Genomic DNA, 25177 nt, shown 5'->3' with positions numbered 1-25177 from the left:
GAAAGCATCATCACAGTGGAGAATTTGAGCCACGTCTGTGTGTCAAGGGCAAAGATGCTTTCTAGACTTAGTGTATTAATATACTTGCTCTGGCCCTTGTCATAATTGTACAAGTCCCTGGATCTCTTCCCAGTGTGCCTGTTCCTGCTCCCTCTACTGAACTGTTTGCTTTGTCTTCATTCATCCTTTGCTTGCATCAAGGCCACTTCCTGTTTAGCTTAGGGCAGGTTTTTTTGATGCCTGGCTTTTTCCATTCAGTTAATCCACAGCTCACATGTGGAGCTGCTGCTTCCATAGCTGAGTCCCAGGCGGCCCTCATCACATATAACCTGACATCATGGCTTGATTATTGCTTTGCTTTTTCTCATCCATAGGAAACCCAGGATGAGTCAGCTGTGCTATGGTTGGATGAAATTCAAGGTGGAATCTGGCAGTCCAACAAAGACACTCAAGAAGCACAGCGGTGTATGTAGCCATGCATCTGTTGCCTGTTTATGTTTGGGTGGCGGGTGAGAGTGACAAGGTGCCTCTGGTCTGGTGGGTAGGAGAATGGTGGGTATGGTTGGGTGAAGTCATATGTGAATGTAGACACCTTCTAAACCGCTACCTTAATCATTCTCCTCCGAGACAGTTGCCTTGGGAATCTTTGCCATCAATGAAGCTGTAGACAGTGGTGATGTTGGCAGAACCCTGAGTGCCCTTCGTTCTCCGGATGTTGGCTTATATGGAGTCATCCCCGAATGCGGTGAAACATACCAGAGTGACCTTGCTGAAGCCAAGAAGAAAAGACTAGCAGCAGGTAGCTTATGGGGAAGTATTTACATCAAGAGCTAAGCACTCGAGCATATGAGGACACAGAAGTAGAAGAAAGGGAAAATGTAGGGGAAGATACTTTAGTGTGGACGGACAGTATTCAGGTGCTCTTTGCAGACAACTGTGTTAACTACACTAATTTTATGAGTGTGTACAAAGGATGGAGATACTTGGCTGTTTGCCATTGCCAGGATGCCAGTAGCTCGGACTATCTGAGCCTGTGGACAGCTGAAAGAGGTTCATAGCAGAAAGAGTTTTGTGGCTTTCTCATTTCTGAACTGCAGTGCTGAGTGGCCCATCTTTTCAGAACCTGCAGTTCCGACTTCAGGTCCTAGAGGCTTTGAAAGAAAAGATTAGTGTGGCCGGTTTTGTGATGGGACCTCCTCGGCATTCCCTTTGTATAACACAACATACATGACATAAGTTAGATACTACTTAGCCAAGGTTTAGTGGGCACAGGAGATGCCCTTCTCCTGGCAGATCCAAGCAGCAGGTTTTTGGGACATGTATACGTTCTCAGAGCAGACTAGAGGAATCTGGTGTTGGCTGTATCTGTTTGGGAGTGTGACTCCGTGACCCTCTGTTTCCTGCCAGGAGACAACAGCAGCAAGTGGGTGAAGCACTGGGTGAAAGGCGGGTACCACTACTACCACAATCTGGAGACGCAAGCGGGAGGATGGGATGAGCCCCCGGATTTCGCGCAGAATTCTGTCCAGCTTTCTCGGGAGGAGATCCAGGTAGGTCACCTCTCTCCACATAAGAAGGATCTGAGAGAAGGGGCTTCAGGGCCAGCATTGGTTCAGAGGAGCGACACTTGCAGTCAGAGTCCCGGGCTCAGAGGTAGGCTGTGTGAGGAACTATTTTGGAGGAATCATGTTTCATGGTGTGGGAGGTAAGGAAGTCTAAACTTGAAAACACCTGAATTGTAGAATCCAGTGAGCTTCAGTGTGTGGTTATTAGAGAAAACTCAGGTTGGAGACATTAGGCCCAGAACAGAGCCAGTGAGTATAGGCAGGGTCCGAGGCTCTAGCATGGTGCTGTCATGGAAACGTTAGGGCAAAGTTTAATTCTGGCCCGGGGGAAGGCAGCCTGAGTGACACTTTTAACAGCTGAGTAAAGAGGAAAGAATGTTCGGGATGGAAAGCCTAGAGTGAGGAAAGTCACTGAGGGTGGAAAAACCAGGACGGGGGAGGAAAGATACACATGCTGCTCACTGGCAGGTGCAGCTGAAGAGGCCACAGTGACTCAGGTGGGGACCAGTCAGCGCTGAGGACTGGAGGCTGCAGCTAGTGATTCTCACCTTGGAGCATCTCCCCACCCTCTTTAGGCACAGCCAGGCTTAGGCAGCACTTTGCATGTGGGTGTAAGAACTGTCACGAGGGAGTGATGTTCGAGGGAGTGATGTTCCCTTATTTGTGGCACACGGCCTAATCCCTTACTCCTAGAAGTCCTAATCCCTTACTCCTAGAAGTCGGGGAAGTGGGATGGCACCTCCCATACCCCTCTGCGCATCGTGCTGGATATCACTTGATCCTTCACTGTCTGCCCTAGGAGAGACACCGTTCCTTTCCAAAGCTCACTGGCATGCCATTGCCTCACGTCTGTTACCATCCTTTCTGCTTCCTGCAAGTCTTGACTCCTCATATTTCCTTTATTATACTAGTCTGAATTTAAAGTGCCGGGTGTGGGTGAAAGGCAGAGCCTGGAGTCCTCGTTTCTCACTAGTTCCTAGCAGTGCTGCTGCTGCTCTAAGGACTGCGCTTATAGGCATCGGCCCCCATGCAGAGCATCTCTTCCTTACCCAGAACAAGTTAGAAAAGCAGCCAACCACGGTGGCGATGGCGCGCCTTCAATCCCAGCTCTCTGGAGGCAGAAGCAGGCGGAAGTCTGTGGGTTTGAGGCCTACAAAGTGAGCTCTAGAACAGCCAGGGGGACAGAGAGACCATGTCTTTAAAAAAAAAGGCAAAGTTCATAGGATTTCTCTGATTTGACCTAACTTAAATTCAGACTCTGTCTTAAGAGTTAGTCTGCCCCAGTTCACCCTGTTGCCATACTCTCAGCTCCCAACAGAGTAGCTTGTCGTGTGGCATCTTTCGTGAAAATGCTTTCTTTAGGATCCAGGAACAGCCTTTGTTTGAGTTGCCAGATGCCTTAGGAAGTCTCTGCAGAACCTCCCTGCAGTTTTCTCCAGATCTTCTGCTTCTGGTGCCCTTCCAGCATTTCTCTTGCTGCCGTGTCTCTGCTTCTGCCTGGCTTGGCCACTGGCTCTCCATCACTTCCTTCCTCTCCTTACAGGCATGGTAGTGATTAGAGAGGACACTGTAAGGCATTAAGTGCTAACACAACCGTGATCTCATCCAAGCCTCCTGCTCTCACCTGTGTGCTGTGGTTGGGCTGTGCCTCCGTATCTTTGCTCTTCGGCACCATCCTCCTTCCATATAGAAACCCGATACCTCAGACACTGCCATCCTAAATAGACACACAGAAGAACAGAAACTGAAACTAGGGCTTAAGGGGTTTTGTCCCTCTTCCAGAAGGTAATTCTGGCCCTCCACCATTCAGGGAAGATGTGGTGGCCCCATGACCTCAGAGTTCTCGGAGCCTTCGGTTTTCCTGCTCTCTTGCTCTTAGAACCTCCCTAGGGTGAGCAGCAGGGCATGCGCTCAGCTCTCTCTGTGAGCTTTCCCAAAGCACGCAGCACACTGTGATTTTGGTGTGCATGCCAGGGGCCAGAAAAAAACGTTACTAATACTAAGGAAAGAGGGAGGGCATATTGGTAGGTAGTCAGATAAATGGATGTTCTTAAACGTTCTCACAGCTGCGGCCTCATTCAAGCCCAGGAACCTCTTCCTGGGCTCACAACAGTAGCATTCTAATTCATCTCATTCATACTCACTTCAAACTTCTTTTCCTGTGCACGCACACATCTGTGCGGGCACGCAAGTGTGTGCCTTTGGGCGTGTCCTCCGGTGCACCTGTAAGCCCAGTACTTGGGAGTTTGAAGCAAGATGATAAGAGTTAAAGGCGAGCTCAGGCTACATACTAAGACCTGGTCTCAAAAACAAAAATAAGTGGATGTGGAGGTGAAGGGTGGCACACTTAACACAGCTCCTTCTCTTCAGCTATTGTCCCAACAGCGCTGTTCTCCTAAAACGAAATCTGATTCTTTTCTTCTTCTCTTTGAAAGTTTTCCTGTTGCCCATCACCGTAGTAACAGTCCAAAATGCTCTAGGCTGCTGAGCAAAAGCCCACTCAAGATTGGGTAGATTGGGAGCGGGGTGAAACCAGCTTGTGCGCTCTGGGTGATGTTTGGTGCCTATCGTCTGTCCCTGAATGTGACCGAGTGCTTTCTCAGGGCTCCATCTCTGGCGTGACTGCTGCCTATAACCGAGAGCAGCTCTGGCTGGCCAACGAAGGCTTGATCACCAAGCTGCAAGCCTGCTGCCGCGGCTACCTCGTCCGACAGGAATTCCGATCCCGCATGAACTTTCTGAAGAAACAGATTCCTGCCATCACCTGCATTCAGGTACTTCACACAGCGGGCAGGCCTCTAGAACAGGAGGAGTAAACTGTCACACTATAAAATTGAAGGTGTAAGTGTGTATCTTGTGACCTCTGTTTCTCATCTTTGGATGGTCACCTCCTGTTGGTTACACTATAATCGCTGTGCTTTGGTGGCAAGAGGCATTAGGGAGCACGATTTCATGTTTGCTTTCACTGTGTCTGTAGACAGTACTTGCACTCTACAGAAATAATAGTGATGGTATTATCGTCACAATGAAGAAAACAAGAGTGCTTCAGTGGGAGTAACAGGAAAAATGGAATTAGGAATTTTGGCTCCTTTGATGTTAGACATTGTGGGTCTCTTAAGTTTCCTTATCTGTGAAATGGGTATATGAATGTGTTTCTCTCTCATCTGATAACTGTAAGGATAACAAATAAGTGAACAGGTGTGACTGCATTTTAAGATGGTGACAAGTGCGGGCTGGAGATGTAGCTTGGTGCTAGAGGACATGCGGAGTGTGCACAAAGCCATAGGTTGGGTCCGCCAGTACCAAAGCCCCAAATAGAACCATGTGCAGTGTTCTCCTGGTGTCGGGGAAGTAGAACGTGGCTGTTGTGATCTCCGGGTAGAGGTATGGTCTACCTGGTGGAGAGGCGCTTCTTCCTACAGCGTCACCGGGAAACTGCTTAGAGAATAGCAATCTGAGGGTTTTTAAAACTTGCACTGATTCTGTGACAATAATGCCGTGTGCTCTCTGGTGCTTTTAGTCTCAGTGGAGGGGATACAAGCAGAAGAAGGCATATCAAGACCGGCTGGCTTACCTGCACTCCCATAAAGATGAAGTTGTGAAGGTATGGTGGCCCAGCAGGCTTCGTCCACGTGGCCTGGAGGGTTAACATGTTGAGAAAGGCCTCCTCTAACTGCCCGGCTCCCTGTTTCACAGATCCAGTCCCTTGCCAGGATGCACCAAGCTAGAAAGCGCTATAGAGATCGCCTGCAGTATTTCCGAGACCACGTAAGTGTCCTTAGGTCCAGCAGGCTAGTCCGGTACCTTCCTCTGTGTACATGGTGTACAAATGAGTAAAGGGATCTCCTCTTTGTCCCTCAGATAAATGACATTATCAAAATCCAGGCTTTCATTCGCGCAAACAAAGCTCGTGATGACTACAAGACCCTCAGTGAGTAACCGTGGCTCAGTGAAGAGTTGAGGCAGTGCTTGGGAGCCCTCAGGTCCTGGGCACACTCCACGGATCTCTTTGGTTGTTCTGAAGGCAAGGCTTGGGGGAAGGGTGCCGCTTGGGATGAAGCCGCTCTGCTAACACATGGCTCGATGTCTTGCTGCTTGCCCGTGCAGCCCCGTGGTAACACAGCAATAACACTACTGAGGAACTGCACTTGTGGTTGTCTTAACGCCTCTCAGACCCGAGTATTAATGTCTCATTGTCACTAGAGCTTTACAACAGGACTGATCCTCCTCCCTCAGACTCAAGTGTTTTCTGGGAACTTGGATCTTTGTCTGATTCATATTTTCTTTGTCAGTCAATGCTGAGGATCCGCCTATGATTGTGGTCCGGAAGTTTGTCCACCTCCTGGACCAAAGTGATCAGGACTTTCAGGAGGAACTTGATCTTATGAAGATGCGAGAGGAGGTCATCACTCTCATCCGTTCCAACCAGCAGCTGGAGAATGACCTCAATCTCATGGATATCAAAATCGGACTGCTGGTGAAGAACAAGATCACGTTGCAGGTGTGGCCTGGTGTCCGCGGCCAGCATGAGTGCGCTGTGCTGCTCGAGGGCCTGCCTCCCTCCTCCTAGCAGAGAGCATGGAGGCTGACTTTCTCCTGAGCTCATCCTCTTCTGACTCCACCCACTATCATTTGGTGCTCTTGGTTTGTGCTTGCTTACACTATCTCTATGTTTTGATTCAGTGAATCACTTCATTTGTCCCTCTGGTGTCCATGTGAGGTTTTTTTCTATATTATTATTATAAGCAACATCCCAATCAATGTCCAACTATACTGAAGACCTGTGTGTTTTAGGACAAGGTCTCTGTGAAACTGCTAAGCTCCGGGACCATCCTGCCATCTTCCGCATAGCTAGGACTGCAGTGGTGACACTGTCCTAGCTGACTTTGTTCCAGAATTATATTTTGGATCATTTTGTCCTTTAGGGTTTTAAACTTTAGGCATTTTAGAGTTTAGGCTATTTCTTTATTATTTAATATGTTTGGGTATATGTGAAGGTCAGAGGACAAGTCGCACCTTGTTTCCTCTTAACATGTTGGGACCTGGGGCTCAAACTCCAGTTGCCAGGCTTGGCAGCAAGTGCCATTACCTACCGAGCTGTCTCTTTAACCCCCCCCCCCCAATTTAGGAATTATTTTATATGTGTGGCTATATATATATATATATATGTATATGTTTTGCCTGCTTATATATCTGTGTACCACATGCATGCCTAGTGTCCAAGAAGGTGTCAGATCACCTGGAAGTGTAATCACAGAAGGTTGTAAGCTGCCGTATAGGTGTTAGGAATACAATCTGGGTCCTCTGGTAAAGACCAGCTAGGGCTCTTAACCACTGAGCCATCTCTCAAGCCCTCAACAGACTTCTGGTTGTTCATTTGTTTATTCGTTTTAGATAGTATGGAAAATTGAACCAAGGCTTCAACAAGGTAGGCTGAGCTACATATCCAAATTGCCTCCTACCTAGCTTTTTGTAAATTGTATTTTGTGACAATGTCTTGATAAGTTGGACAACCTTGTAATTTTTTGCCTCGACCTCTTGAGTTACTAGGATTACAGGCAAATGCCACAATAAACAGCTAAAAAGCTTAACTGTTTACATGTTTGTCTGTTTATTGTGATACTAGAACCAAACCCAGAGTATTAAGCATGCTGGGCAGGCGCTCTGCTCCTGAGCTGTAGCTCTACCCCTTCAGACATACTCTCTTTGTTTTTGTTTTTCAAGACAGGGTTTCTCTGTGTAGCCTTGGCTCTGCTGGACTCACCAGGCTGGCCTTGAACTCACAGTGATCTACCTGACTCTGCCTCCCTAAGTGCTGGGATTAAAAGTACGCACCACCACTCCTGGTTTAAGACATGTTCTTAAAGGCTAGGATCTGTCTTAGTCAGTGGCATACTTGAAGCCCTGGGTTTTACTTCACAGATTGCATAAACTAAGCATGGTGGTGCGAGTCTTTAATTCTTGCACTTGGGAAATGGAAGCTAAAAGATCAGACGTTCAAGGTCATCTTTAGCCACAGAGAAGGCCAGCATGGGGTACATGAGATCCTATTTTTAAAAAAAAAGAGTCATGATTTTAAGATCAATTCCTAGAAATTGGTTTCCTGATTGCATGGACAATTTCCCTTCTGACCCCTCATGGAGAAAAATCCCTGCTTGGATTTGTTTGCACCAAGGTGGCAGTAGTAGATTGAGATATGGGAAACAGCATAAAAAGTGTTGTGTAGCGGGGATTGGCCGGTGTGGCCCATGCAGTTATACAGGCGCAGAAGTGCTTTTTCACAGCGCCCCATGTTTCTGCTCTGGAAGCCTTTTGATCACAGTGAGTTGTTTTGTTTTTTTTTTTTTTTTTTATTTCTAGGATGTGGTTTCCCATAGTAAAAAACTTACCAAAAAGAATAAGGAACAGCTGTCTGATATGATGATGATAAACAAGCAGAAGGGAGGTCTCAAGGCTTTGAGCAAGGAGAAGAGGGAGAAGCTGGAGGCCTATCAGCATCTGTTCTATTTGTTGCAAGTAAGTGGCTCCTGGGACCGGCTGTGTAAAGCCTGCTTGATTTACTTACTGTGGGGAAACCTGCCCAGAGATCCCTTGGGAAGTCTTACCTGGTTTCCACTGAGGGATATGTGAAGGGCTGTCTTGTTTTCCTTCTGTATATTGCAATCCTTGTAGTTTTACAAAGCATGAACTTAGGAGGGAAAGTTCAGGAGGCCTCAAACCTAGACAAAGAACTACAGGCGGCTAAAGAAGCTGACAGCAGGAGAAACAGTCTTCTCACCAACTGGGTATCCAGTACCAACTAGCAGCCCTGAAAATGTATTTAATATATCAACAATTAAAGAAAAAGAGGCCATAAGTTTGAGAGAGCAAGGGTGGGTATATAGGAGGGATTGTGGGGAGGGATGGGTAGGCGGGAAATGACAGAATTATAATTTCAAAAAATTATTTTAAAAAAGCATGAATTAAAAAAAACAAAACAAACAAACAAAAAAACAGCCCGTGTATTATGTAGAAGTTTCTGATCTGTGGATTTTATTTCAGACCAACCCTACATATCTGGCCAAGCTGATCTTTCAGATGCCTCAGAACAAGTCTACCAAGTTCATGGACTCTGTCATCTTCACACTGTACAACTACGCATCCAACCAGCGAGAGGAATACCTGCTGCTCCGACTCTTCAAGACCGCACTCCAGGAGGAGATCAAGTACGGACGGGGGCTGGGTAGGCGCGTCACTGGAGGTGCTCATGGTTTAGACGACCTCTGCCTTTCCTCCGTTCCACTTTGTGAGAAATACTCTCTTTAGAGGTCTCCACGTGGGCTGGAGAGCTGGCTCAGAGGTTAAGAGCACCGGCTGCTCTTCCAAAGGGCCTGAGTTCCATTCCCAGCAACCACATGGTGGCTCACAGCCGTCTAGAATGAGATCTGGTGTCCCTTCTGGCGTGCATAATAATTAAATAAACTTAGAAAAAAGTATCCACTTTCGAAAGAGCTACTATAAAGTGTTGGTAACTGCCTAGCATGGTGGTACCCTCCTGAGATCCCAACATTCTAGAGGTTAATGCCCAAAACAGGTTTTTACACCCAGGGTCTTATTATTATTATTATTATTGCTATTATTACTGTTATTATTAAATTGGTTTTTGTTTTTTTTTTTTTTTTTTTTTTTTTTTTGAGACAGTTTTTTCTTTGTAGCTTTGCATATCTTGGACTCACTTTGTAGAGCAGGTTGGCCTTGAACTCTCAGAGATCCACTTGCTTCTGCCTCCGAAAGTGCTGAGATTACAGGCATGCGCCACTGCGCCCAGATTACACATAATTTTTAAAAGAAAGAAAGAGCCAGGCATGGTATCCTCACCTGTAATGCCAGCATTCGGGAGGCTGAGGCAAGAAAATCATAGGCCTGTCTCAGATAAAACACAGAGTATTTCTGGGAGGCAGAGGCATGAGTCTGAGGCCAGCCTCAGCTACACAGAGAGACCTTATCTCTGGAAAAAATGAGGTTATAATACTGGTCCTTTATGTGAAGGTTCCAGTCCTGACTGGCACCTCTGTGTGAGCAGCTACCAGAAGGTTCTGTGAATGTTGGGAATGCCTCTAGAGGAAGCCTGGATCTGTTCTCACAAGACCTCCTGCAAGCTGATAGATAAATTTAGGGCTGGAGAGATGGCTCAGAGGTTAAGAGCACTGGCTGCTCTTCCAGAGGTCCTGAGTTCAATTCCCAGCAACCACATGGTGGCTCACAACCATCTATAATAAGATCCAGTGTCTTCTTCTAGCGTGCAAGTGTATAAGCAGATAGAACATTGTATACATAATAAATAAACAAAATATATATTTAAAAAAAAACTTATAAAAAAAAGAGATTAAATTTAATTTGTGTTTCACATCTCATAGGTCAAAGGTGGATCAAATTCAAGAAATCGTGACAGGAAACCCTACGGTTATTAAGATGGTTGTGAGTTTCAACCGGGGTGCCCGAGGCCAGAATGCCCTGCGGCAGATCTTGGCCCCTGTTGTGAAAGAAATTATGGATGACAAGTCTCTCAACATCAAAACTGACCCCGTGGATATTTATAAGTCTTGGGTTAATCAGATGGAGTCACAGACTGGAGAGGCAAGGTATAAAAATCCTCATACCTTTCTTTCGTGTATTTACTGTTTCCTGTATCTTTTTTAAAATGCAGTTGCTTTCTGCTTACAAAATAGTTGTTCAAATAACATTTCCTGCCAGCATGGTGGCTCACATTTATAATTTCAGTGCTTGGTATCTGCAGGCAGGAAAGTCACTCTTAGCTACACAGTGAGTTCCAGGTTAGCGTAGACTACACAGCAGACAGACAGACACACACACGCACACAGACACATGCACTCAACTTTTCCTTTGAGAACTATGCTTTAAGTTGTTGATAGTTCACTTATTTAGCAAATGCTTATTGAGTGCTTGCTCTATACCAGCACTGTTAAATTCACGTAGGATAAACCAGTGGTCAAGGCGTGGATGAGATAGCTCAGCAGGTAAGGGCCCTTCCTGAGCATTCCCAGAGAACTGAATTCCATCTCCAGAGTCCATGTAAGGCAGAGAGCACCAGCTCCACATAGTTGCCCTCTGACCTCCACGTGTGCTTTGTGCCTCACACCTCTCCCCTAGAATAATAAAAAGAAACAAATGATAAAACTATAATAGTGAATGAAACAGACTCACCCCCTCACCCCTTCATAGTTTATTGGGGAACAGAGCCAACAAACAGGTAAATAAAAATTGCATTTGAGGAATGGTTTAAAAAACTTTTTGTAAGGTATTCTCCCGGAGTACAGAGAGCATTAATGTTGACAGGCCTAAGGGAAACCTGCTGGGGTGGGACTTCTCCTAGCTGGCCCCACAGGATAAGATTGTAAGAGCGGAGTGTGCATGTCTGAACACCCTGCTCTGGGAGGGCCTAGCCCCCGAGACTGTAGCTGGAGCAGCCGAACAGGAAGGCCATGCAGTTGAGCTGGAGAAGATGGGGTGTAAATGGGGTACTGAGAGCTGAGCCAAACCAATGCATGCGTTAGGGGAGCTGAGTGTGCCAGAGTATCCAACCTAAACACATCTAAAGCAAAAGCTTGTCAGTCAGATTTGGACAGTGCTTGTGGGCGGGGAGCTCAGAGGGCTGTGCTGCGTACTTGGTCTCTGGTTTTTGTCTGGGGCGGATTAGTTGGCAGGAAGCTCATTGGTGCTTAGTGGAATAGCTTTTCACACCATTGCCATTCAGCCTGCAAGCCAGCCATGGTGGCTCAGCCGTGGAAAGCCAGCACTGTGGAGGATGAGGCAGGTATTCAGAGTTAGCTACAGAGTGAGACCCCTCAACTAAACCAAACCAAACCAAAAAAACGTGTCACTTGTAGACATGTCACAAAGTCTTCTGTGTCATTAAGGCACACCATTGATTTTAGCGTTTTGTAAGTCTGTCACCCGGATTTCAACCTTTTCTGGACATCATGAAAACTTTCCTTGTCTTTCTTTTTTTCTTCTTGTGCTGGGAATTGAACCACTCAGCTCATCTCTCTGCTCTACCACCTGCCTCTACTCCATCTTTGTCTGGGTAGTTTGGCCTGTCAGCCAGGCCATCCTTAGCTAGCAGCCCCATGAGCAAGGCCACTAACTTACTTCGTCCAGTGATCAGTGATCAGGTCATTTACAAATTGGAATTCTTCTGGCCAGTTAAGTGTTTTTTCTCGTTGGTGACTGTAAGAAACTTGTGTCTCCTGATTTTCCTAAAATGGAAATTGACTGTTTTTTAGTCCCGCTACCTGTGAGGTGTGGGAGGCTACCCAGCAGCTAGGCGTCATGGGTCTCCAGCCTTTTCCCTTCTACTTCCCTTTACCCAACAGGACAGACTCAGACCTTGTCACCACTTAAAGAGAAGTATCATCTCCATAGTCTTAAAAAGCTCCTCTCCTCAAGCCTGGCTGTAGTGGCTCACACCTTTCATCCCAGCACTCAGGAGGCAGAGGCAGCTGGATCTCTGAGTTTAATGCCAGCCTGGTCTACAAAGCTAGTTCTAGGGCAGCCAGGGCGACACAGAAAAACCCTGTCCTGGAAAACCCAGGAAAAAAAAAGTTCCTTTCTCAGTATTTTTTACTTTGACTGCAACCTCTGCTCGTTGCGGTTTCAGTTTTTTCACTTGTTACTCTTTCTGTTGTATTTGTTAACTTTTGTGCAATGCTGAGGCTCAAGCCCAGGCCCTTGTATGTAGCGGGCAGCGTTCTGCTTTGCCATACTTCCCAGCAGCACTGCTTCTTAAAAACACTGTAAGGTTGCAGTGAGTGTCACTGTGTAGAAGAGACAACAGACGGCTTACAAGTGAAACCCACGCTATTTTGTTGTCCGTTACAAATTCTGTACTGGATGTCGTTCAGCAGGCGGTGACAGTTGTCTGTTTCCCATGGTGACTAACCAGCTCGCCACACTCTGGTAACTGAAGCAGATGGAATTAATCTATCAAAATTCTGGAAGTATAAATCACTGGGCTCAAATCAGGGTGTCAGCAAGGACCATCTGTTCCTTGGCTCCTTCAATCTCTGGTGGCCTTTGGCCCTTCTTGACTTGTGGCCCTGTGACTGTAATCTCTGCCTCCCTGGTTGCCCTTCTCTCCCCTGTATATCTCATTAGCACACCTGGTTTATATTTCCAGATCACTTGGATAATCTAAGATAACCTTTGCTTTTTTTTAACCTTGAAAAGAGCAGAACCTACATGTCTTCGGTCTTTCAACTCCTTGTCTTCGTTTCCTTCTCGTTAAGTGTAGGCCATGTTGCAGCACAGCTGCTGTTCTCACGCTCGTCAGGCTTTCTTCCCCCTCCCCCACTCTCTTCCGGATAAGCCCTTGTGTATCGGGCCGGCCTTAAATTCACTATATAGCTGGAGACGGCTTTGAACTCTCCGTCCTCCCACGCCTACCTCCCAAGCATGCACTCACGGAGAGGGTCTGATTTATGTGCTGTTGGGCATTGAACCCAGGGCTCGGTGTGTGCTGGACAAACAGTGTGCGGACTGGCCTCCATCCACAGCTCTCACGCCAGCCTCATCTTCCTAACTCAGTGATCCAGTTCCTGTGTCTGACTGTCTCCTGTAGCGTCCCAGGTCCCAGGTCCCAGGCCTCCACTGTTGTTGCACCTGTGGCTTTGTTCATACTCATCAGCTCTGGGTCAAGCTGGACACTGGTTTCCACACCTCTCATCTGTATCTGTCTGTCCATCTTTAATTTATTCCTTACGGTGAGGAATCTTGCCTCTTCACCACAAGGCCAGCCTTTCTCCTCAAAATGTAGAACTTCATTTAAAAGTGTGTGTGTGTGTGTGTGTGTGTGTGTGTGTATCTGGGGGGGGGGGGGGGGGCACATGGAGGTCAGAGGACCACTTTGTGAGGTTGGTTTTCTCTGTCCACCTTTCTGTGGATTCTGGGCATGGAACTTAGGTCCCAGGCTTGCATGACAACACTCAACCTGCTGAGGCATCGCGAAGCTCCAGAACTTTTAACTTTTAGTGGCTACTTCTGGCTTCCGAGCCAAGTCCAGACGTGGTATATATAGGATCCTCCAGGGCCTGATCCCTGACCTAGCTCCTGGAAAACCCCTCACCTCCTTTTTCTTGAGTTGAGATGTCTGTCCTTGGGATTGGGAGCCTTCCTTCCTTTCTCCAGTCTGAACAGACTGTCCCCCTGAGGCCTGCAACACCTCTGATCAGCTCACTGTTTATAAGCATTGTTTTCCCTCATTGCTGGGGATTAACGCAGGGCAGTGGGGTGCTAGGTGAGTGCTGTATCACTGACCTCACCTCCAGCCATGTAGCATGCCCGTGGTGCTGTGAGAGACTCAAGAGGAGGTACAATACTTTTTTGTTGCTAAGTGCTTATCAGTGTGTCTTACACATGACACAAGGCATCCAGTTCACAGTTGGAAACCCAAATTCAAATTCTAGCCCTAGCTTTTACCAGCTCTGTGCAGAGGAGCATAAGTTAGCTAAACTTTCTGCCTTTCTATTTATAAAAGACGAATTTCCTGCCTCCAACTATTCCTGAGTGTTGGTCTAACATTGCTGGGGGTCATTTCTGTTTTCTCAGCAAGCTGCCCTATGATGTGACCCCTGAGCAAGCCTTGTCTCATGAAGAAGTGAAGACAAGGCTAGACAACTCCATCAGGAACATGAGGGCCGTGACAGACAAGTTCCTCTCAGCTATCATCAGCTCTGTGGACAAAATCCCGTGAGTGCCATCCACTGTGACTCCAAATAAAGCCCGGCATGCTGGTGTGCTCTGCGGCCTGACCTTGCCCTCTTCTGTCCACCCCACAGTTACGGGATGCGCTTCATTGCCAAAGTGCTGAAGGATTCGCTCCACGAGAAGTTCCCTGATGCTGGTGAGGACGAGCTGCTGAAGGTAAGAACCTGAGACCTGCCGGGTTCCTGCCCTTGTTACAGACGGTAGAGGCAGGTTAGAAACCTCCTGACCATAGTCCGGCAGGAAGTGCCTGGGCAGATAGTCTGGTGCTGCTTGTCCTTGACTGTGAGCACCAGAAGCAGCTGTAAATAGAAGATGATGGCCCTTCTAATCAGATAGTGCCTATTCATTTTGAAAGGCATACAATGTACACCTGAAGTATAGCAAGTTGCATTTTTTTTCCTGAGTCCTCTTTTCTCTGAAGCATTGCTCCCTCTCCTGGTGGCCAGGCGAATAGCAGCAAGCACGAATGCTCCTAAGTCTTTGCCGCTGGCTCTTCTTACTCGGCTGTACTCCCTTCTATTTATTTTTTTTAATCTGAACGCTTTTCTCTCTCTTCTCTCTCCTAGTTCTGTGCTTTCCTACAGTGAGGCCTCGGTTCTAGACTTTCTGTTCAGGTGAATTAATTTTATTTTTTTCTGGAACTCTAGGGGAGATGCCATGATTGTCCTTGAGTTCTCCTGTGGAAGAGATGTGTGTTGAGTGAATCTCGTTACAGAGGCATGAGCGTGGCCTTTGCAGTCTGCAGCATGTGGATGGTGGGGGTGGGGCGGATGGCTGTGTGCTCCGTAGGGCATTTTAAGGGTTTTCTTTCGCTGAGCTGCATAGCTTCATAAAGTCTGCCTACAGAAACCAAAACCGCAGGTGGATGACAGCAGCCTTAGCTGCTACTGTAACATGCAAACAAAAGACGTCCTCAAGTGTTGGGTCACACACCTTAAGTGCCACTTACACGTTCTAAATCCATTCTTTCATTCATCTCTGGCAGTAGTTTTCCGTTCTCTTATTCTCCCTATACCCGCAAAACTTTATTTTGAGTTTTAGGTCTTGAAGGGAAGTGTCTGTGCATGTGTGCATGTCAGTGTGTGGTTTTTTTTCTTGTTTGTTTGTTTGTTTGCCTTTTCCTCACAGGACTGCACTTTCTCATTTTCATTGCTAGCAACAGCACATATGTCATCCTCAGCGCCGTGGTCTTTAAGGCCTGTGTTTCTGTTTCAGATCATCGGTAACCTGCTTTACTACCGCTACATGAACCCAGCTATCGTCGCTCCTGATGCCTTTGACATCATCGACCTGTCAGCAGGGGGCCAGCTCACCACTGACCAGCGCAGGAATCTGGGCTCCATTGCAAAGATGCTCCAGCACGCAGCGTCCAACAAGATGTTTCTGGGAGATAATGCCCACTTAAGCATCATTAACGAGTATCTCTCTCAGTCCTACCAGAAATTCAGGTAAGGGGCGGAGTGGATGCTTCTCGGGAGAGCCTGTGGGCGTGCTTTCATCTGAGTGGAAAGGCAAGGTTAGATCAGATGTCCCCCTCCCTTCCCCACGTGCTGAGATGCAGGATGTGTGTGAAAGGCTCAAGGCCTCCAGAAGTGGAGGCATGCACCAGGAAGATCTCCACGTGCAGTGGCTAGCACTTGATGCAAAAAAAGTGCTGGTACATTAAGCTCATGCTCACTCTAATCAAGAAAAACTGCAGAGGGCTTTTGATATTTGAAAATTAATGCTTCCTTTGAATGGAGTCCCTGGGGAGGTTTCTTAGAGGTAAACACGCAGGCATTTGAGAGCCATTTTAAGTTCCGGTTGAGTGGGTGAAGTATAGCCGGCTGGAGGGCTGAGCGTCCCCGGGCTGCCAGGCAGATGTGAGCAGCGAACGCGCAGCCTCTTCTAGGATTCCATTGTCAGGGCTGGCTTGTGTCTGAACACAGTGCTGGAAGGGTCTGAGGGTCCTTTCCACGGCTGCCATGCCAATGCCACCTGCTGGTGCTTACTTTCAGACGGTTTTTCCAAACCGCTTGCGACGTCCCAGAGCTGCAGGATAAATTTAACGTGGATGAGTACTCTGACCTAGTCACCCTCACCAAGCCGGTCATCTACATTTCCATTGGCGAAATCATCAACACCCACACTGTAAGTGGCCTCTCAGGTGCCTCATTTCCTCCCACTGCCCTTGATTACTTTCCCTGGCACCTGCTTCCGCGCCCGGCCGGGCGTCTCCCTTTGCTGTGATCTCAGCTGACACTACAGCGCCTTGTTTTTTTCTGTTCCTTTGCTGTTGCTGCTCCTTGATGGTTAGGGAATCAAATCCAGGACCCAGTGCGAGCCGAGCGCTCCGCCTCTGGGCGACACCCCCGTCCCACTTCATACTCCAAGTACCTGCTGCTCTGCAACTTATTCCTAAGCCGCCTGCTCAGGATGTCCATGCTGACAAGGAAAAGTTTGCCAGCCACGTGACCTAGAACCCTAGGAATGGACTCCAAAAAGTGCTCTGGGAGCACAGACTTAGTGGCTTGATAAAATGCCCTCCTTTATACCAGCCATTTGTCCCAACTCCTCTCACGTGATCGAGAGCACCGGCTTCTTTCTCTGTGGCTGTGGGTTTTTTTCGTTTGGAAGCTCCCTGTTTATAGGGATTCTCAAACACAGTTTTCTTCTCCCTTCGGGGACATGTAGATCAAGAATTACATATGTGATGACACATGTAAAATGTGATGGATTTCAGGCTCTGTCCCCACTGAAGACTTTACCTGGGGTAGAAGCATGCATGAGGCTTTACTGAGTGGCACTGAGAATGACGACAGCTTAGGTCTGGATACTTTTTTCTGAATAAAAAGATACTGTATGTTGGCAGAGTTTAAAACTCAGTGCAAGAAAACAACAAAACAAACAAAACAAAACAACAACAAAGCAAGCTATGTCCAGATTTCAGTATGTTGCTGTATTGGTGTTGGTGAATGAATTTAGTCTTAGCCAGGGAGCATTCGAATCTCTTATGGTCAGGAGGAGGTGGAGGGGGCCAGGCCAGACTCTCCTGGTGTTTCGCAGTGTATGCTGTCTGTGAAGTCCTGGCTGCTGTTCGGCCCCTCGTGCTGCTTGCTAGGGTAGCTGGTTTGTCCTTTGGATGCGGCAGTTTGGGCCTCTTTTGTGCAGATCCCTGTTAGGCCTTGCCGGTGGGGACAGAGGGTTGAGGGTGTAAGTGGAATCAATCCCTCATTCTTTGCAGCTCCTGTTGGACCATCAAGACGCCATTGCTCCAGAGCACAATGACCCCATCCACGAACTGCTGGACGACCTTGGGGAGGTGCCCACCATTGAGTCCCTTATAGGTAACATTCTCAACATTAGCTATTGAAGAGCTTCGAGGAGAACGTTTCAGAGGACTATTGTCATGAGAACGTGTCAGAGGATTATTGTCATAAGGAGAACATGTCAGAGGATTATTGTCATAAGGAGAACATGTCAGGATTATTGTCATGTGTCTCTGATTTTGCACTGTACCAAATTCTAGACACACGTGGGAAACAAAACCAGTGTAGACTTCATCTACTAGGAGCTGAGTCCAGTGAAAGATACTGTCAAATACAAAAGACAATTTTTGTCAAAGGCAAAAATTAGCATATAATTAGAAAGTATGTCTTATAAAGGAAAGGCTGTTTTGAGAGAGAATTTCAATGTTACATTGTTGAAACTTTTTTGAGATGAGGGTGGGGAGTTGGGGAGGTGTGTCTCACTTTGTATTCCTGTCTGGCCTGGAACTCACTAAAAGACCAAGTTGGCTTCAAATTCCCAGCGTTCTACCTGTCTCAGTCTCCTGAGGGCTGGGATTCAAGGCGTAAGCCACCATGCCCAGCAAAATGAGTTTTCACACGTGTTGACATGTGTGTTACATGAAGTTTCTGTAGTATGGACTCTTCCTTAACCATTTGGCATCTTTTCTTCTACCTCTCAATAAAGTCTGTGCTTCATATGTTGGCTTATCAAGAGTCATATTGGACCTGAGTTATATTTATTGTATTATTTATTTGTAATATATGATTTGTATTATTGTATTATTATAGTGTCTTTTTATTACATTGATTCTTTCTGCGCTCCCAAAACTGCAGGAGAAAGTTGCGGCAGTTTGAATGACTCCAATAAGGAGGCACTGGCTAAGACAGAAGTCTCTCTCACACTGGCCAACAAGTTTGATGTGCCTGGAGATGAGAATGCAGAGATGGATGCTCGGACCATCTTGCTGAAGTGAGTGTTGAAAGGGAGAAGGAAGGGTCTTGGAACCCGATTCGCTGGGTCTTACCTGGAGCATCCATCCTGGCCTCCTGCCCATCATAGTTCTTATCCCCCTGTCCTGTGCTTGGCTCAGGACTTACTCTGCTAATATTATACAGTTATGGTCTTGGGAACAGTCCCCTGAACCCCTCTGTTGTAGTTCCCTGTTCCTTGTGCAGTAACTGCCGCCATGGAAAGGCATCTGTGGTGGTGATGGTGCTTCAGCTGCTGCTTAGATCCAGTGAGGAGTGTACAGCTGTGCTGAAACACCTTCCCATCTCGTTGCAGCACAAAACGTTTAATTGTGGATGTCATCCGGTTCCAGCCAGGAGAGACCTTGACTGAAATCCTAGAAACCCCAGCCACCAGTGAACAGGTACAGATGGAGGTTTCATGCTCATCTTCCTAACAGAATAAGCTCTTCTATGATAAATGCATTTCTGGACGGGGCGGGGGAGATAGGGAAGGTATTGGGCCCTCGGATACGCATGGGTCTAATTCAGGACAGTAATAATTAGGGCTCATCTGTGTGGGAAGGTTGGTGACTCCTGAATCCAGGTGTTCTTAGGGCATGAACCTCCCTTTCCCTTAGACAGAAAAGAGAAATGGACAGGAAGGAGAGGAACAGAATAGAGGGTGAATGAGGATTTAATCTGGGGCAGAATTTTTGTTTGTTTGTTTGTTTGTTTGTTTGTTTTTTGAGAGTTTCCCTGTGTATCCCTGGCTGTCCTGGAACTCACTCTGTAGACCAGGCTGATCTTGAACTCACAGAAATCTGCTTGCCTTACCTCCTTCCCCCTTCAGTGCTGGGACTAAAGGTGTGTGCCATAGCGCCCGGCTTCTGTCTAGTGATTTAATGACTGTCTTATAGATGTAATTAGATGAGGGACCTTGGTTGTATGTATACAAGTGTAACATGTGGCTCAAACTTAAATTCCAGTTAGAAAAATTGTGATACATACATCTGAAACCATAAGGTCATTGGAAATTAACTATAGTATTGATTACAAAAATGCTGGAAGTTGACAGCTATGGTGGGCATGGCTTTGATCCCAGCAAAGATTTCTGTGAGTTCAAGGCTGGTCTACACAATGAGATTCTACCTCAAAAACAAACAAACAACAACAACAACAACACAGATTTCGATGTGGAGGTCAGTGAGGAGCAGTGTGTCAGGAACTCTTGATGAAGAGCCCAAGCCACACTCAAAGACCAGGGGGATTCTGGTGTGATAGAAAACGAGAGAGCCCAAGGGAACAGTGGGTCCAGGGAGAGAGGAACACAGTGAGGTCAGACTATGAATCAGGGTGAAGATGAGGGGGTGGGCAGTTCTGAGAAAAACAAGGCCAAGGATTGAATTATCTAGAACCCCAGAGCTGAAGTTGTTAAAGTAGAATCCGCTGGGCCTACTAAGGTTAAGGTGGAAGGGATCCTTGTTTTGGTACCAGTGTTTGCAGCTGCTTGTGAGCAGAGGGCGGCAGGAGCCTGCGCATTGGGAGGAATTAGCAAGGGTTTACTGAGCATTAGTTTGTATAGTTATGTTGAGGCACATTTCTGAATAGAAGAACAATGGCTTCTTCAACATCCTAAAATAAGCTAGGGAAAGATAAAGGATTTTGTAGCTTAGAATCTAGTCTCCTGACTATACCTACTGTCAAGGAAGGCAAGCTTCTGGATTCACAGATGTACTTTATAGGTGGGATGAGAGGTCTCTCTTCATGCTCTTTGTCTGGCACTTGGTAGAGGGAGGGAATGTCTGCAGCAGACATTGAGAACTCTGCTTCCGAGTGCAGATATGCCAAGTTTAGGGCTCCTGTGGTGAACTTACGGAGTTTTAATTTTTATCCCATCTGTAGGAAGCTGAACATCAGAGGGCCATGCAGAGACGCGCTATCCGGGATGCCAAGACCCCTGACAAGATGAAAAAGTCAAAACCCATGAAGGAGGATAACAACCTCAGTCTCCAGGAGAAGAAGGAGAAGATCCAGACTGGCCTGAAGAAGCTAACGGAGCTTGGGACAGTGGACCCAAAGAACAGATACCAGGAGCTCATCAATGACATCGCCAAGGTATAGTTTGCGTGAACAGTGGTGGCCTGGCCCTGTTTACAGCTGCTTCAGGAGTTCTGAGAAACAGTCTCTGACCTCACACCAGGACCTCACTCCCCTGAGGTGGATATTTAGTATGGTCTAAATTAACGGGGAGACAGCCTTCACTAGAGCCTCTGGTGTCTGAGTTTTTCATTGCCCTTAAAGAACCAGTCAGACCTTTTTCATAATATATAAAGCTGGTGGTGATTGAATTGGTCTGTGTGACTCACCCCAACCCAGGGCTCAGTCTAATTTCACCGAGGTAACGCTGCTGGTGCCAAGGAACTTGGTTCCTTCTTTTCCCCTCCTCAGGACAGAGTGCTTATGAAGTTTAGACCAGCTTTGTAAGTAAAGTCTAAAGCCCCAAATCAGAGCTCGCACTTCCCGGTTGCTTGAGGATATGAGCCAAGGAGGCCTGAGTGTCCTTCAGGTGGAGAACAGAGGTCGCCGCCTGTTAACAGCCGGCAGGCGCACTGGAGTTCAGCCCAGTTGGGGGGTAGTGTTCATGAACATTGACAGCTCAAGAGGCACAGGTGCCCGTCATCATTTTCCTCATCTTCATGGTTGTGTCTCAGGATATCCGGAATCAGCGGAGATACAGGCAGAGGAGGAAAGCCGAGTTGGTAAAGCTGCAGCAGACGTATGCGGCTCTGAACTCCAAGGCCACCTTTTACGGAGAGCAGGTGGATTACTACAAGAGCTATATCAAAACCTGCTTGGATAACTTGGCCAGCAAGGGCAAGTGAGTCTTTGTTTTTGATTATTCCGCGGCAAGAATTAGAGGGATGGCAAGAAGAAACAGCTTCTAGAGTGATAATGAAAGAAGTGTTTGAATTTTTCATTACATTTACTGTTGGTACTGTGGGGTGAGAGGGTGTGTGTGTGTAGAGGCCAAAGGGTGATGCAGGGGTTGGGTCTGTCTACCATGGCTTGCAGACTCTTGAAGCAAATGCTTGTACTTGCCAAGCCATATTGCTGGCTTGATAGCTGAATTTTTCTTTTCTTTCTTTTTAGTTTTTTAAGATAGGATCTCACTGTCTACCTGAATGGTCAGAACTCGATATATAGACCACGCTAGCCTCGAACTCATATCTGCCTGCCTCTATCCCTCAAGTGCTGGGACTAAAGATGTGTGCCACCACGCCCGGCTGACGTTGAACATTTAAGTACAGCATTTAGGACCTGCGCACTGCATTAGTTGTTTATTTTGCTTTTGATGTCTGCGTAATTGCCCGGCTCCATTTGCTGCTAGTGTGATGTGGGGAGGTGGGAGCGGCCCCCGGGATGCTTATTCCCAAGCACTTCTTATTCTACAGCATTAGTTTTGGTCTAGAATCATGGGAGGGCACCAACTAACTTGCCTTCCAAATCTCCCAAGGATGATGGCATGCACCTGTAGTCCCAGCATCTGTGTGGCCTGTCTGTAATCTGACCAACCTCCTAAGCAAACCTTTTAGCTTCCTGATGCCTGCAGGCTAGACCACAGGCTCCAGGGTGAGCTTTCCTGTGCTGGCCACAAACCCAAGCCTGCCAGTTTTACAGAAGAAACTGCAAACTCCCAACCCTTTCTTTTTAGAAATTTCAGGTCTCAGGAAGGCTGGAACAGGGTACCCATGAGCCCTCCCCACGAGGCTCTAGGGTTTCGGTTGTGCTTCCTACACTCTAGCCCTCCAGCTCACCCATGCTTATCCTCCCTGGATGGAGGCAGGGCCGGCGCTGGAGAGATGGTCCCCCTAGCCCTCCTGGGAGAGCCAACGCCTGTACCCTTCTGGCTGTCCCTGTCAGTTTTTGTGTGCTCCCTGGCTTTCTGACATACGGTGTATCAGGTTTAATTTGTGTTTGCTCTACCCAGGCCGAGAGTGATGCAAGCCACCCTAGTTTTGTTTGGAAACTGAGACCTAGTGGCTTGCTGTCCTCATTGCCATGTTGACAATTCTAGGCCTTCTAGGCAGACGCAGCTAGGTCTTCACTTTGAATGGCTGTGTACTATGGTGTGAGGTAGCTAGATACAATGCTCTGTTACTCAGTTATCTGTGGATGAACGTTCGTTTCTGGGTGGTCACTGTTATAACATTCTGTGGGGCGAGAGAGATGACTCAGTGGTTAAGAGCCCTTGCTGCTCTTCTGGAGGACTGGAATTTGGCTCCCAGCACCCATATCTGGCAGCTCATAGCTGTCTGTAACTCCAGCTCCAGCAATAGACTCTTTTGGCCTCCACAGACATTACATACAGTAGACATACATACATAAATAAATAAAAATTATTCTTTAAAAAAAAAAACTGATGGATGAAGTTGGAAAGATAGCACAGTGGTTAAAAGCACTGGTTGCTTTTCAGGTCGATCTGGGCTCAATTCTCAGCACCCAGGTGGAGTCCCACAGTTGTCTGTAACTCAAGTCTCAGGGAATCCAGTGCCTACCCAGGTCCCACACATGCATGTGGTACACTTGCATACAGGCAGGCAGAGCACTCATACACATAAAATAAATAAATCTAACATTTTTGCTTAAAATGTCTGCATCGGCCTCTTAAAATGTCTGCATTTTCTGAGTAAACTCCTAGAAGTGAAATAGGTAGATGGGTAGAAATTCTGAGCAACTGCGTAGGCTGTTTTCAGTTGCCTTTCCTAAGGACCATCCACATTCCCACTCCTGCATGAGCCTGCCCCCCACCAGCCTGCCCACCCCCCTGACACCCCTTTGAGGTCAGGATCCCTGGATGGTATCTGCCTTCTTCTTCCCATGGTTACTTAGCATTTCCATCTTTACTTTCCCTGATAGACCATTAACATGTTTCTTTTTCCTTAACTTCAGTCCTCTCTCATTGCTATGCCTGCTTGAGCTTTTGAAAGTCGTATATGTGATCATGTCTTTTTCCCACAAGACTCAGGGTTTACAGGGACTTTATTATTTCATAGTGACGTTTTATTTGTATTTTATATATGCAAGAATGCATGCATCTTTTAAAGAAATGTTTCTTTTTGCTGGGCATGGTGATGCATGCCTTTGATCTCAGCACTCGGGAGGTAGAGGCAGGAGGATCTCTTGAGAGTTTGAAGCCAGCCTGGTCTACAAAGAGAGTTCAGGGACAACCAAGGGCTGTTACAGAGAAATCCTGTGTTGAAAAACAAAAAAACAAAATTGTTTATTTTTTGAGTTACAGTGACTTAAAATTATCATCATCATCATTATTCCTATTTTGTTTGTTTTGAATTTTTCAAGACAGGGTTTCTCTTGAGTAGCCATGGCTATCCTGGAATTCATTCTGTAGATCAGGCTGGCCTTGAACTCATAGAGATTCACCTGCCTCTGCCTCCCAGGTGCTGGGATTAAAGGTGTGTGCCACCACCACCTGGCCTTAAAAATTACTTTAATTCCATTTTACTTACTTAGTTTCTTTGCAGGGAGTCTCAGGCAGTTCACTAGGCTGGGAACTCACCATGCAGCCAAGGCTGGCCTTGAGCACCCGATCCTCTTGCCTCCACCTCAGCAGTATTTATTTTTGTTTTTAATGTTTATCTCTGGGCTTGTGTGCGTGTATATGTTGAATCACAGCACAGGTGTGGCGGTCAGAGGACTGCTGTTGGGAATCAAAGGTCGTCCATCTTGTTGAGGCAGGGTCTTTGTTACTGCTCTATGCACTCCATATTGGCTGGCCAGCAAGTGTCTGACGCAGGCTGCCTGGCTCCACCCCCTCTCACTGAGAGTGCTGTGGTCACAGGTACACACCACTGTATCCAGCTTTTTACCTGTGCTCTGGAAATCAAACTTGGTCATTCAGCTTGTGCAACAAGTGCTTTGGCCCTCTGAGCCATCTGCCTGCCCCTCACATAGGCTTATTAGGCGCCTGGTTCCGCAGATGACATGGAAGCACACACGCTCTTACGTTTGTGGCCTTGTTCCCCAGCATAACTTAAAATAAAGGTGGAAGCAAGGTAGTGATGTTGCCCGTTGCTACGATTGCTAGGGCCAGTCCTCACATTTGTCTGCCATTTTAGGTTTGCGGTGTGTGTGTGTGTGTGTGTGTGTGCGCGTGTGTGTGTGCGCGCTTCTGTCCTCATTTCCATGATGCTTAAGGCTTGTAGTAGATAAATCCTGAAAGGCAGTGTCATAATGTGGCTTTCACCTTTCACAGGGTCTCCAAAAAGCCTAGGGAGATGAAAGGCAAGAAAAGCAAAAAGATTTCTCTGAAATACACAGCAGCAAGACTACATGAAAAGGGGGTTCTTCTGGAAATTGAGGACCTCCAAGCAAATCAGTAAGTGTTTCCTTTTTTGTGTTGTTATTTTTTTTTTTTGTGGGGAGGGCAGGGCATGTGGGTGTGAACATGGAGGCAAGGGTACAGCATGAGGTGTCCTCCTCCTCTTCACGCTCCATCTTATATGTGCACATGTATGTGTTGGTATCTGTGCATGTAAAGAAGTAGGCCCACAGCCAGTACAGAGTCTGTGTGTGTGTGTGTGTGTGTGTGTGTGTGTGTGTGTGTGTGTGTGT

General features: G+C 47.0%; 1 protein-coding gene across 1 annotated transcript in view; it reads left to right on the top strand.

The window, feature by feature from the left end:
• The window catches only part of Iqgap1 (IQ motif containing GTPase activating protein 1), a 95362-nt gene that overhangs the window by 60802 nt on the left and 9383 nt on the right, over positions 1-25177 (top strand). The window contains exons 16-36 of the mRNA XM_055623055.1: positions 375-465; positions 632-799; positions 1408-1550; positions 4169-4339; positions 5086-5169; positions 5262-5333; positions 5427-5496; positions 5858-6066; positions 7926-8081; positions 8607-8770; positions 9962-10186; positions 14169-14309; positions 14399-14483; positions 15543-15775; positions 16325-16457; positions 17551-17653; positions 18431-18566; positions 18882-18969; positions 20450-20662; positions 21259-21425; positions 24819-24941. Coding sequence (XP_055479030.1) covers positions 375-465; positions 632-799; positions 1408-1550; positions 4169-4339; positions 5086-5169; positions 5262-5333; positions 5427-5496; positions 5858-6066; positions 7926-8081; positions 8607-8770; positions 9962-10186; positions 14169-14309; positions 14399-14483; positions 15543-15775; positions 16325-16457; positions 17551-17653; positions 18431-18566; positions 18882-18969; positions 20450-20662; positions 21259-21425; positions 24819-24941 — 2975 coding nt within the window. The remainder of the gene's footprint in view (positions 1-374; positions 466-631; positions 800-1407; positions 1551-4168; positions 4340-5085; positions 5170-5261; positions 5334-5426; positions 5497-5857; positions 6067-7925; positions 8082-8606; positions 8771-9961; positions 10187-14168; positions 14310-14398; positions 14484-15542; positions 15776-16324; positions 16458-17550; positions 17654-18430; positions 18567-18881; positions 18970-20449; positions 20663-21258; positions 21426-24818; positions 24942-25177) is intronic.

The sequence above is a fragment of the Psammomys obesus genome, unplaced genomic scaffold (assembly GCF_907164565.1).
Source record: "Psammomys obesus unplaced genomic scaffold, mPsaObe1.curated_primary_1811, whole genome shotgun sequence".
NCBI lineage: Eukaryota > Metazoa > Chordata > Mammalia > Rodentia > Muridae > Psammomys > Psammomys obesus.
This window is presented reverse-complemented; position numbering and strand designations above follow the sequence as displayed.